Raw genomic sequence first — 13869 nt, 5'->3', positions numbered from 1 at the left:
TGAAGCTGAAACTCCAATACTTTGGCCACCTCATGCGAAGAGTTGACTCATTGGAAAAGCCCCTGATGCTGGGAGGAATTGGGGGCAGGAGGAGAAGTGGACGACAGAGGATGAGATGGCTGGATGGTATCACCGACTTGATGGACGTGAGTCTCAGTGAACTCCAGGAGTTGGTGATGAACAGGGAGGCCTGGTGTGCTGTGATTCATGGGGTCGAAAAGAGTCAGACACGACTGAGCAAATGAACTGAGCTGAACTGAAGGAGATGTTGAGTGTAGGGGACACGACACAGGACTCTGCTTTAGCTCCAGGCTCTTCAAAACTGGCAGTTGGGCTTTTGAGTCTCTTTGTATCTTTTGTCCAGAATTTGCCCCAACTGCACATGTACACAGTTATTTTTAGTCCTATATAGTTTCTTTCTGGCTTCTTCAGATGGCTCGGTGGTAAAGAATCCCCCTGCCAATGGAGGAGCCGCAGGAGACCTGGGTTCAATCCCTGGGTCAGGAAGATCCCCTGGAGAAGGAAATGGCAACCCACTCCAGTATTCTTGTGTGCCGGAAGCCAGTGTGAGGAATCCCGCCCGTGACAAGGTCATGAGGAAGGAAGCTGACATACGCAAGGCGTGCTCAGACTTCAGGGACCCCTCTGGAAATTCCTAAGCATGTACCCCAACAAAAATCTGCCGGCTTTTGTGCTCTGCTTTTCCACTCTTTTGACATTTTCTGGAAAAAGTCAATTCAGGGCTTTAGTCTTCTGCATTTGAAAGAGTGTTTCAATCCAAAAAACCCTCTGATGGCTTTCTAGCCTGCCTGCAGGACTCCTACAGCTGCGCGTGTGATTGTTTGAGGCCTCCTGACCGCAGGAGGCACAGGAAGCTTAAAACATCCTAGGAATGTAGGAGCTTCCGAGGAGTCAAAATCTTTAGAATAGGACTGATTAAAGGTTTCATTTGTTAAGTCAATATTTGCTGCCAAATTTTCACATCCTTTAGTTGTAGATATAGTTAGAAAAACAAGTAGTAGACCTTGTGTTAGCAACATTAGATCTTTGAGTTAAGTACCTTCTTTGTTATATCCCACTGCACCTTTGTTCTATAGAGATGTAACTTTAATGCTAATGCTTTAAGGAAATGTAGATTAAAGAAAAACACTTCAGGGGAAACAAGATTAACGTTCATTGAGGAAGAGAGCCAAAAAGTGTTAACAAGCCTCTTGGCCAGAAGATAATGTAAATCACCTGAGACCTTTTGTATACCAAATGATGTATAAAAAGAGCTTGAGCTGCAAACGCTACATAATCTTGTGTTACCCATTGATCTCTGTGTTTTATCAAAAGTATAAAAGGCCTTCTGAACAATAAAGGATGGGGCCAGCTCCAGGGGCCAGCTCCAGGGGCCAGCTTCTGGGGCCGGGGGCCAGCTTCTTGGACCAGCTTCTCTAACTAGTCTCCCGGCCTGGTTTCTTGGCACTCTGGCTCCCCCCGTGTCTCTCTCTCTTTCTTCTTCTCTCTCTTTCCCTCTCTCTGCTCTTTACTTTAATTTCGGGCTGAATTTCCACCTGGAGCGCTGAGGCTCTCCACGTCTACTTACTTGCCCCGGCTGTTAAGACCCGCGAGAAAGGGAGCTTAAGGCGAGGCACCCTTAGATATTCAAGCGGGCGCCGGTGGCCCAACGTAGATGGTGCAAATTCCTTGTCTGGAATTTTATTGGCCTTCCGCGTAAACCAAGCTATTCAGCCCTCTTCTTCCACTTAATCTTCTTACTACACTATAGTTTCTTAATCTAATCTTTCATTAATAAATAAACAAGTCTTTCCACGCCGACGCCGTCCACCCTTCGAATTCCCTGGATCCACCGGGGCTGGACCCCGGCACTTGTGGGAAATCCCACGGATGGAGGAGCCTGATGCAGTCCCTGGGGCTGCAGAAAGTCAGACTTGACTTAGCGATGGAGCACACACGCAAGTTTCTGGAGGGTTTTTTGTTGTTGTGGATTTTTTTTCATGAGTCAGGTTTGTTTGTTTTTTACCAGCTTTTGGAAACATAATTAACAAATAGACATTTTATATATTTAAGGTGTACTATGTGATATTTTGATATATGTTTACACTGGGAGATAATCACCACCATCAAGCTAGCACATCCATCACTTCACACACACTGTGGGTGTGGGTGTGTGTGGGTGTGTGTGTGTGTGTGAAGTGTTTTCTATTTTGCCCTGATTTGCTGAAATTGGAAGATCTTTGGCCAGAGACTTTCTGGATATTTTCACTCAAAACATAGGAGAAAAACCTTGATTACTGTTGTCAGCTTTTCTGTTTCCCCACAAAATAAACTACAGAGTATTTAGTTTAGTCTTATCAATCAATAAGCGTAAGCAAATTGGAATTGAAATCCTATCTTGCCATGTGTCAACCTACTATTTATAAAGAGTATCTGGCAATTCAATACTTCTATGCACACATGTACAATACACGCCCTGAGAATGTATTTCTCTTTCACTCTGTAAAAAGTTGCATCTCTCATCCTCTTTTCAACACTCACACTTATGATCCAGAAATATTGAAATACAAATCCAGTCAATGTATTGATGATTAACTTCACCAATAAACAGTGGGTACAAATTAAACCAAACATGGTGTTTATTGGAAGCCCATCTCATAAAGAATGGGGACACATTCATAGACTCCTGAGAGAGATGGCAGTTGTGCAAATTAAACAAATGCCCGAGAAAACTAATAGCTACCAAAACAGATTATGTTAGCCATGGCCTGCAGTGCCATTCAGCATTTTAAAGGATGGTTTAACAGCCTGTATAATTAAAGGGAAGTATCAATGATTGGTTTTTAAATGAGAATTAATAATAATGTTAATTTTTATTAATAATAAAACTATTATTTTGTTAATAACAATAAAATTGTGGAACAAACTATTGCTTAGAACCATTGTAACAACACTGCACGTATTACACCCTTTAAATCTCATGAAATTTATGAAGTAGGTACTATGATTATTTCAGTCTTTTGAATGCTAAACAGTAATGTTCAGAGGAGTTCCCTGGTGGTTCAGTGGTTAAAGCTCTGGACTTCCAGTGATGCAGGGGGCATTGGTTTGATCCCTGGTCAGGGAACAAAGATCCCACATGCCACCCATTACAGCCAAAAAAAAAATTTTTTTTTCAGTAACGCTCAATTAGCTGTAGGATTATAATTGGCTGGTCCAGGATTCAAATCAAGACAATAAGGCTTGCCAGTCAGTGCCTTGAACTATTAGCTAAGCCCAATAGCTAACTAACCAACTAAATCACCAAGTGGATAGTTGCTTGCTCACACATTTGTTGCTGCTGTTGTTCAGTCGCTCAGTCGTGTCCGACTCTTTGCAACCCCATGGGCTGCAGCACGCCAGTCTTCCCTGTCCTTCACCATCTCCTGGAGCTTGCTCAAACTCATGTCCGCTGAGTCAGTGATGCCATCCAACCATCTGGTCCTCTGTCATCCCCTTCTCCTCCCGCCTTCAATCTTTCCCCAGCATCAGGGTCTTTTCCGGTTACTCACACATGCACACACATATTTCAGAATTCAGAAAAACAGCTGGAAAAAATACAATCGCATATGTATCCCTGGAATCATACGTGTTGTGAGCCAGTCTTTACATGATTTTATTCAATCATCCCATAACCCTACATGTGCTCTTAACATTCTCATTTACGAGTGAAGAAATTAAGACTGAAATGTCAGCTAACATCCCGAAGTTCAGATAACTCGTGGGTGGCAGGGGAGAGGGGTGCAATTAAACAGGCTTCTGTTGGAATAAGTGAGTTTGGGGAGGGTAGGCCAAGCCTGCAAAGGTGGTCGGATATTCAAAAGAGGAACTCCGTGGCCAGAACATAGCACTGGTTAAGTTGATAAGAAGCCACAATTGCAAAATACGTCAACAGCCTGTCCAGTGCTGTTACAGCTGACTTAAGCCAGGCTGTGGGACTCTGTAAACAGGGTGAAGGTCACAGACGAGGCAGGACTGTTAGCCTGAGAAGGAGAAGTGAAACCCACCATCTAAATCGCCTGCTTCTAACTCACAGGCTTGGAGAATGAACTTATGGAGCCCAGGGGGAGGGATTGGGGGAAGGATAGTTAGGGAGTTTGGGATCAACATATACAGACTGCCGTATTTAAAACAGAGACCAACAAGGACCTGCTGTAGAGCACAGGGGACTCTGCTCCCTGTTCTGCGGCAGCCTGGCCGGGAGGGGGGCTCAGGGGAGGACGGATACACGTAAAGGTAGGGCTGAGCCCCTTCACGGTCCACCTGACATGCTCACAACAGTGTTCATCGGCTGTAACCCTCGATACAAAATAAAAAGTTGAAAAATAAATTTATTCTAATTTGGGTCTCCAAATGCTGCCGTTGGTGACCACGTAGATGAACCTGGAGGGCATTCGGCTAAGTGAAATTAAGCCTGACAGAGAAAGTCACATGGTGAAAGGCATCACTATATGTGGAATCTTAAAAAGCTGAACTTGTGGAGACGAGAGAGCGAAGAGTGGTTCCCAGGGGCTGGGGAGGTGAAAAGGGAGACACTGGCCAAAGCCGCAAACGTCAGCGATTCTGATGCCTGACCGGTTACCAAACTGAGAGCATGACTTGACTAGGAAAGGACTGAGCCTCACCCCACGATGGATAAAAGCCGTCGTACCCTCTACCGGGAGACGACTGGCATGCTTCCAGTCTTATGAAGAACACTGGCATTATCATGTCAAGTGAAACCCTGGTTTTCCCATGTCTGTATCCAAAAGGCAAGTGTGGCTGTGTGCTTTTGTGCTTAGATGTTCAGTTGTGTCCAACTCCTTTGCGCCCCCCATGGACTGTAGCCTGCCAGGCTCCTCTGTCCTTGGGATGTTTCCTGTGAGAGTAATGGAGTGGGTTGCCATTTTCCTCCTCCAGGAGATCTTCCCGGCCCAGGGATTGAACCTGCGTCTCCGTGTCTCCCGCACAGCAGGCGGATTCTTTACACACTGAGGCATCGGGGAAGCCCGGAGTATCGTTAAAGGAAGTGTTTTGGAAGCCAGGTTGATGAGAAGCAGCGGCTGTGGCTTTCCCCTCTGTCAGCTTAGCTAAATTTGTACTACGTTTCCTAGAATTTTCTTCCCCCTCCAGCTCTGGGTTAGGAGTGACCACAACAGGAACTGACGCAAGGCGCTGAAGGTGGAAGTGAAGCTGCAGACCTGCTGACACGCAGATGCTGAATGTGATCACACTCAGGGGGCCTGTATTCAGCCCACACACCTTATATGGGACTTGCCAGCTGACCCACTGGTGCGAGCCCACAGCCAAGCCCAGTGCCTCCAACTCCCCCAGCTCCTTCAACGAGGCCAGCACCTGCACCGCCTTTTTTGAAGACCTGTGATAAAGAGCCCTAGGCTTCATTGAGACAGGAGCCAGAGATGGACAGGTTGCCACTGGTTTTCTCGAGCGCTCCAGTTCTGCCCTGATCTACCCCGCCATCTCCTGCCACACACGCCCAGGTTCTCCTCTCAACTCCCAGTCTGCCTGACTTTTCATGACATCAGGAGGCCCACAGATGATACCACAGTGGCCTTCCACAGATTTCTTCCTCCGTAGTCACAGTCCCATCAAGTCCAATCCCTGTAATAAAGCCTGTATTCCATGCCATGGTAGTCCTTCAGTCCTGAGGGAATTGTAGCTGGAAAACTGGAAAAGTTTTTAGATCTACCGTGTGACTACATGTGTCTGTTCATGCGTGCTAAGTCTGGTCTAACTCTGTGTGGCCCCATGGACTGTAGCCCGCCAGGCTTCTCTGTCCATGGGATGCTGCAGGGAAGAATCCTGGAGTGGATTGTCATTCCCACCTCCAGGGGATCTTCCTGATCCAGGGATTGAACCCAGATTGCAGGCAGACTCCTTACTGTTTGAGCTACCTGGGAAGCCCAGGGTGTCTTAAGTTATCTTAGATTTTTGGCAAAGATAGCATTATGACAATATAATAGGGAATACTTTAAATCAATGGTATGTGTATATCCAGAATAGGTGCCATAACTGTTCATTAAGGTTCAGCCAGAATGAAAGTTTAAGAACAAAGTCGTGACTTAAGCTTATGTGCATGTGTGTGTTCAGTCGCTCAGTCCCGTCTGACTCTTTGCCACCCCATGGACTATACAGCCAGCCAGGCTCCTCTGTCCATGGGCTTCTCCAGCCAAGAATACTGGAGTGAGTTGCCATTTGCTCCTCCAGGAGCTCTTCCCGACCCAGGGTTCAATCCTACATCTCCTATGTCTCCTGTGTTGGCAGGCAGAATCTTGGGTATCTCATTTAGATTAAAATTGACACCAGTGGATAATCAATGCTGACATAATGTTGGGAATATTGCAGAAGTGGGTGGAGATGGTGGAATAATTGTTACCAAGCTCGGATTCAACTGCTCGCCACTCTAAAACCAGTACTGGAGGGATTTCCCCAGTGGTCCAGTGGTTAAGACTTCTTCCAACACAGAGGGTGCAGCTTCCATCCCTGGTTAGGGAGCTGAAATCCCACATGCCTCATGGCCAAAAACAAGCAACCACCAAAACATACAATCAATACTGTAACAAATTCAATAAAGACCATTTTAAATGGTCCACATCAAGCAATATGTAAAAAAAAAAAAAAAAAAAAAGTACTGAAGAGGCAAGTGTTGGTAGAAAGGGAAAATTGCTTTGTAAGGCAAATGAGATCTTAGCTACCTGCTCAGAGGTCAAACACGCAGCCCCTGCATTGGATGGTGAGGTCCCAACCACTACACCACCAGGGACTCCCATGCAATCTTTCTTCAGAAGTTATCTTGCCCGTGTGATCAGCCTGAGGGATCCCCAAGGGAGGAGAGAGCTAGTCGCTCTTTAAGGACTTAATTCTTCATTCTTCGTTTTGTAAGGCCAGACCCCGTGGGCCATGATGGGACGCCCCTCCTCTCCCTCCCGCCGGCGGCGGAAGTCCCTAATGGAAGGAGCCTCTCAGATCCCGAGGACCAATGACAGCACACTTCACCAGCTAAAGCCACCCCAGCCACGCAGAAGGACCCGTCAGCCCACGACGCCTCGGCCTGGCGACCTAACCGAATCCCCGTCCATCTAGCCTGACCATCCCTCGCAAGGAACGTATAAAAACCACCCCCAACATGGTCCAGGCACGGACTTCCTCGACCTGGCTCGTTCGGGTCCGGGAACCCCGCCCGGGAGCGTTTCGCCATTAAAAAGCCTGTTAGACACTCTTGGTGTCATGTTCTTTTACCTAACACTTTTAATCTAGGAAAAGAATATACAGGGTTGGCAAGACACGGTGGGCATTCAGTAGAGCGTAAATCAGCAGTTAGGTTAAATTGGCTAGTGATCTCATTTCTGTCATCACTCATAGGTCCTTCTAGGCTTAGGGAAAACCAGAATGGGTAAACAGGAAAGGGCAGAAGAGCTGCTTTCCTATGGACTCTGCAATGACCTCTCCAGCAAGGTCTGTTTTGGACAATTTCCATATATCATGCGATTGTAGCTTTGGGAAATATTCAGTACTCCCCCAGATTTGCATATAAAGCACTGGAATGCAGCGTTAAGAGGCCAAGGCCCTTAATACACAGGAGATTTCAGAGCAATCCCCACAGCGGAATTTTTTCCCTCCTGTTTTTACACTGACAGTCTCTTACCCCTTGCATTATGTAAAGATTAAAATGCTGACACAGGGGTTGGGGAAGAAAGAGAGGAATCAGATTAGACCAGTGATAATCTGACGCAAGGGTGATTGGACTTGCCTGGGGGTGTGGCAGTTAAGAACCCACCTTGCAATGTAGGGGTTGTGGGTTCAGGAACTCAGATCCCACATGCCACATGACACAAGAAAGATCCTCAGGCTGAAGCACAGATGATGAATGTCTTCTTAAGGGCGAATACCTCACCCAGAGGAAGTAGGGGGAAAGAGGATGCTGACTGCCTTTGTACTCAAGAGTGGGGCCACAGCCTCACTTCCTGGAGGGCTGTGTCTCTTACAGGTCCGTTCAGCATCAGCGAGGCCACCGCTGAGCCTGAATGTGGGATCATGTCCATGGTATTTCCCTCGCTACTCTGTCTTGGTCAGTGGGGAGAGAGGGTTGGGTACAAATGGATGGATAAGCAGGGCAGGGCTGGTGGTTCTTTAAGGCTGGGCTCTTCTCACCGGGTGTTTCTTTTCAGGGTTGTGTCTGAGCCAGAGCACTTGGGCACAGAAGGGTGAGTGTTCTGTGTAATACTCCTGAGGACACAGAAGGGTTTAAGCCAGGTATCAGGTCTCTTGGCCGCTGGAAAGAGGGGTCTCAGACTTTAGAGAGGGGGCTGTAAGAGGTGGAGAAATAGAAGTATGGAGGGAGAAACGCTTGTGTGTCTATTACCTGTTCCCTGTGTTCTAGGAAATCTCACCCCACCTCGTATCACTGCTCTGCCTGGATCCACAGTTCCACCTAAGAGTCATGTGACCCTCCTGTGTCAAGGACCTGGACAAGCTGAGGGGTACAAGATATCAAAAGTGGGAAGTCCTGAGCCCACGGAAGAAGAGGAACAGATCACGCCCAGGAAGACCAATACTTTGAGGATCGCAGAGATGACAATGGACAAGGCGGGGCTGTACCACTGCTCCTATCAGAGAGGAGGCCGCTGGTCCCAGTTCAGTGACCCCCTGCAGCTGGTGATGACCGGTGAGGGGGACACAGAGGCAGTGAAGCCAGGACTGACCCCTCTGCCGAGGGAAGGACCAGGCTTCAGGGACAGGAAGCAGGAAGACCAAGCCTTGTCCTTGGGGAGGTCTCACGGATGATGCCGAGAGTCTTCCTCAAGGGGGACGGGGGAAAGGAGGGGAGAGAGACCAGAGCCACGTCTACTCCCAGGGGACAAAAAGGGACAGGGCCTACGTGACCCTTCCCTTCATCGCTGAACTTCCTTCTTTCTCAGGAGCTTATGAGAAGCCCTCCCTCTCCAGCGTGGCTGGCACAGTGGCGGCTCCAGGGCAGAATGTGAAGCTGCAGTGTTTCTCCAGAATCAACCATGATGTATTTATCCTCACCAAAGATGGAGATCACATCACCCAGAACCAAAGCTCCACCCCCCAGGACAGGGGACGCCAGACCATCTTCCTCTTGAGTCCAGTCTCCTCCACACAGGCGGGGACCTACAGATGCTACGGTGCCTTCCGCGACAACCCCTACGTGTGGTCCCAGCCCAGTGACCCACTGCAGCTTCAGGTCGAAGGTGGGGAAGAAGCCCAGTCCACCCGCCTGACCCCCGCCCTGGGGGCTGACTCTGTGCGGTTAAAGCACTGGCTGGGGAAGGGGACAGCAGAGGCGGGGTGTGTGAGCGCCATCGGCTTAGACACGCGTCTCTGAGGGACGGGCGGGGACAGGCCGTGTGGGTCCCTGGGACTCTGGGAGGTGAGAGCCTGACTGGGCGGAAGTAAGGAAGACCTCTCCCACTTCACCTCTGGTTTCAGGAACTACTGAGTCTCCCAGCAGCACACAGCACAGACGCTCAACTGGTGAGTGACTGAGTTTAGATGGAAAACTGAAAAGAGATTCTATGGTCGCTTCTCTCTGGCCTGGAGTGTAACCGCATGGATGCAGATATACCTGTTATATATCACATGGATGCACCTGTCTGTTAGTCTCTCAGTCGTGTCCAGCTCTCCACCCCATGGACTGTAGCCACCAGGCTCCTCCGTCCATGAGATTTCCCAGGCAAGAACACTGAAGGGGGTCGCCATTCCCTTCTCCAGAGGATCTTCCTGTCCCAGGGACTGAACCCTGGTCTCCTGCATTACAGCCAGATTCTTTACTGTTTGAGCTACAGGGAACTCCATGGATATATATGTATTTTATATATATATATATATATATATATATATATATGTATATATATATGTAACTATTGTTAAATATCATGTATGCTCTGCAGAAAATATTTATATAGACTATATTAATACATGTGTTATATCTATTTCATTTTTGTCAGAATAAGAATGTGTCACATAATGACTGGTTGGGAAAGCAAGGCCACACAGTGTAACAGGATAAGACTGACCGAAGGGGCTAGTGTTTTAGAAGATGGCTCAACAAGCAGATCCCTCATGGGTGTATTTCTAACCGACACTGGGATGAAATCAGAGGGGTGATGATTGTAGAGAGCGCAAGACAGGCAGAGGAACCAGCCCTGGGCCAAGACCCAGAGGTAGAGACGCACTCAGGAGCCTGCGGGTAACAGAGGCCAGCGTGTCTGCTGCTGGAGCGGTCGAATCACAGGGGATACCGAGCAAGGAGCAGGCCGGGCTCCAGGCGGGGACTGGCAGCCTCCAGCGACCCAGTCCTGTCTTTCTGGACCCCAGAAGCCCCCGCCGGTATCAGCACAGCGCCTGTAATGACAGGAGGGAAAGAAAGGTGCTTAACTGCTTACCCCGAGGGGATGGGCTGGTTGGGCTTCCCACCAGGTCCAGAGGTCTGCAGAAATCAACTTGGGTTTTAGGGCTCTTTAGCCGTGTGGACGGCTTCCCTGGTGGCTCAGTGGTAAAGAATCTGCCTGCCAAGTAGGAGACCCAGGTTCAATCCCCGGTCAGTTGCAGGGCATGGCAACTCACTCAATACCCTTGCCTGGGAAATCCCAGGGACGGGGGAGCCCGGTGGGCTGCCGTCTATGGCATCGCAGAGTCAGGCACGACTGAAGCGACTTAGCAGTAGTATGCACTGTCTCACAGGAGAACTTTGAAACAAGCAGGTTTTTTGTTTTGCTTTAACGTTTAAGTCTTTATTGAATTTGTTACAATTTTGCTTCTGTTTTACGTTTTGATTTTTGGGCCACGAGGCATGTTGGATTGTAGGTCCCTGACCAGGGATTGAACCCACAGCCTCTGCGTTGGGAGACAAAGTCTTAACCACTGGACTGCCAGGGAAGTACCTGGGAATAAATGTTTTAACACTCTTTTCAATTTAGAAGAGGACATGATTCAAACAGAGATGATGCTTAATAAACTTTGCTTATGGATAATGTGTAAATTCCTTAGAGTGGTTGTTCTTGCAGGGTTGGGAAATGGGTCTAGGGTAGAAATGCTGATTTTTTTTTCTTCAATATAGCCCTTGTGAAAGTGAAAGTCGCTAAGGCGTGTCCGACTCTTTGCAGAATTTAAAAATTATAGAAAGCAAGTATAAAAGCATGAACACTCATACTGGTTGGTTGGTTTGGGGATTTAAGTTACACAGGTGCTTCTGATGTTAGCAATTGTTCCTCTTTGGGTTTGGGGTTTGGTTTTTTGTTTCTGAGAAGAAACAGCTTTCAAAGCATGAGACTAAAACAACAGAATCACAGAAAGGCTAACTCACCCCCTGTTACAGTTGAGCTGGTGAAGTAGTTTGGGGACTTCTTAGCTCCAAGCTGTTTAAGTACATAATAAATACCCTTGGACTTAAAACTGGGTGGAAACTGCACAGAAAAACAGAGACGCTAAGTGGTCACGTGCCCTTCAGTCTCACCTCCGCCCCAAGACTCGACTCAGAGCTCTCTGCCGCTGGCTGCTGTTCCCTCACCCAAGTCCCCTCCTTCTGCCCGCTCCTGACTTTCTCTCTGTGTCGGCACAGAGCTAACTTTCCTTGGGTGTTTTCTCTGAATGCCTTCTCAGAGTCGGCTAGGTGTCCCTGTCACGTTCTAAATGACAGCTGAGTTCTGTAAAGCGGTAAGTATATGGTGAGCCATCTGCTGTCTTTGCAGGCACTCGGTTCTGCTCTCACAGGGCTTCCCAGGGAGCACTAGGGCTGAAGAAGCCCCCTGCCCGTGCAGGAGACCAGATTCAATCAAAAGACCCAGATTCACTCCCTAGGTCAAGAATACTCCCTGGAGAAAGAACTGCCCTCCCACTCCAGTGTTCTTGCCTGGGAATTCCCGTGGGCAGACAGGAGCCTGGTGGGGTGCAGTCCACGGGTCAAAGGGTCAGACCTGGCTGAGCACAAAAGCAGAAGCGATGATGTATGACCACGAGAGCGAGGCCACCATGCTAGGAAACTTGGTTTGAAAAAACAAAAGTGTGAATTTTAACTCATTTTTATGGGTTACAAAATGCTAATTTTCTTTGTGTTTTTTTCAGTCATTTAAAAATCCTGAGGCCATGCAAAAACAGGCAATGGGTTTTAGATTGCTTCCCTGGTGGCTCAGAGGGTACAGCGTCTGTCTGCAATGCGGGAGACCTGGGTTCGATCCCTGGGTTGGGAAGATCCCCTGGAGAAGGAAATGGCAGCCCACTCCAGTATTCTTGCCTGGAGAACCCCACAGACGGAGGAGCCTGGTAGGCTGCAGTCCATGGGGTCGCAAAGAGTCGGACACGACTGAGTGACTTCACTCTCACTTTTCAATCCTCTCTTACAATCTTTCCTCCAAACAGCTGAGTCCAAGTAACTGGAGAGCAAAGACAAGCTAAACAAAGCGTCTGGAGACGGTTCTCCTAGAAAGCAGTGATGGGGGTGTCCTCAGGATGCCCTTTCGATGCCCTGGATGGAGAGAAAGAGGTGGGAGGAAGGAGAGAAATGATACAAAGATAGAGGACACTAGATATTGACAGATAGTAGATAGGTAGGCGAAAAATGATGTATATAAACGGTAGATAGGGACTTCCCTGGTGGTCCAGGGGCTAAGACTCCATGCTTCCAATGCAGGGGGCATGGGTTCAATCCCTGGCCGGGGGACTAAGATCCCACATGCCACAGGGCATGGCCAAAATTAAATAAATAAAATATTCTATTTACAGGCTGTCCTACAAATAAACATGGGGCGTCCCTTCGTGGTCCAGTGCTGAGACTCTGCTCCCACATCAGGAGACCTGGGCTTCGTCTCTGGTCAGGGAACTGGATCCCACCTGCGGCAGCTAGGAGTTCACCTCCTGCAAATGAAGACCCCGTGGGCCACAGCTAAGGCCTGGTGCGGCCAGAGAGACACACAGATACCTGGATATTTAAGATACAAATAACAGATGAGTGCTTGATAGACAGTAGAGAATGAATACATGGCAGAAAGATAACAAACAGATTATTAATACATGAATGACATCTAGATGTAGATACAAATAAGTGATTGCTGTTGCTGTTGTTTAGTCGCTAAGCCGTGTCTGACTGTTTTCGAGTCCACAGACTGTAGCCCACCAGGCTCCTCTGTCCATGGGATTCTCCAGGCAAGAACATCGCAGTGGGTTGCCATTTCCTGCTGCAGGAGATCTTCCCGGCCCACGGATAGAACCCACGTCCTCTGCATTGCAGGCAGTACTTCATCACAAGCCACCATGGAAGGCCATAGATAGATGATAAAATTAGATGGATAAATGGTAGCTAGGTAGATGATAATAAATGATGGATAGATAATAAATGCATGATTGATGGATGATAGTTGATAAACAAGTAGACAATAAAATGACAGCTGATGATAGCTAGACGTGCATATGTGTGGTCTCCACAGTGTCAGAGGAGGGAAAGGCCTGTCTAACCTCTATGGACACGAGTGGGAGCAAACTCTGGGAGACAGTGATGGACAGGAAGCCTGGCGTGCTGCAGCCCATGGGGTCTCACAGAGTCGGACACGACTGAGTGACTGAACTACAACCTCTTGCTCTGAGTTGGAACCTTCAGTCATCTCCTTAATCCTGAGGGAAGCCCTCCTGAGCCACGGGCCTCTGAAGTGTCAACTCCGACACCATGGTTCTCTCTGCCCAGCCATGACCCAGTATACCCACAGAGGAGAATTCAGATCAACATCTTCATGGTGTCAGCTACGTCTATATGCCCCACACCCAACCCAGGAGGAAGAGGGTGTGAACTGCCTTCACTACAGGGCTGAGAACAGA

At 48.3% G+C, this 13869-nt stretch overlaps 1 protein-coding gene across 5 annotated transcripts; it reads left to right on the top strand.

Annotated features, from left to right (window-relative positions):
* Nucleotides 1–7895: 7895 nt before the first annotated feature.
* Nucleotides 7896–13454, top strand: LOC114118066 (leukocyte immunoglobulin-like receptor subfamily A member 5). 5 transcript variants are annotated; one of them, XM_042232491.2, is made up of 6 exons: nt 7896–8107; nt 8208–8243; nt 8420–8704; nt 8958–9254; nt 9493–9537; nt 12784–13454. In XM_042232491.2, exons 1-6 carry the CDS (start codon nt 7900–7902, stop codon nt 12945–12947), a joined length of 1035 nt encoding a protein of 344 aa, XP_042088425.1. In that variant the 5' UTR covers nt 7896–7899; the 3' UTR covers nt 12948–13454. The 5 variants fall into 5 exon arrangements, with proteins under 5 accessions (XP_042088425.1, XP_060254166.1, XP_060254167.1 ...); XM_060398183.1 differs by lacking the exon at nt 12784–13454 and adding an exon at nt 12421–12768; XM_060398184.1 differs by lacking the exon at nt 12784–13454 and having other exon boundaries at nt 7896–8026; nt 8958–11044.
* The last annotated feature ends 415 nt before the right edge of the window (nt 13455–13869 follow it).

This window comes from Ovis aries, chromosome 14 (genome assembly GCF_016772045.2).
Source record: "Ovis aries strain OAR_USU_Benz2616 breed Rambouillet chromosome 14, ARS-UI_Ramb_v3.0, whole genome shotgun sequence".
In the NCBI taxonomy this organism is placed as follows: domain Eukaryota; kingdom Metazoa; phylum Chordata; class Mammalia; order Artiodactyla; family Bovidae; genus Ovis; species Ovis aries.
This window is presented reverse-complemented; position numbering and strand designations above follow the sequence as displayed.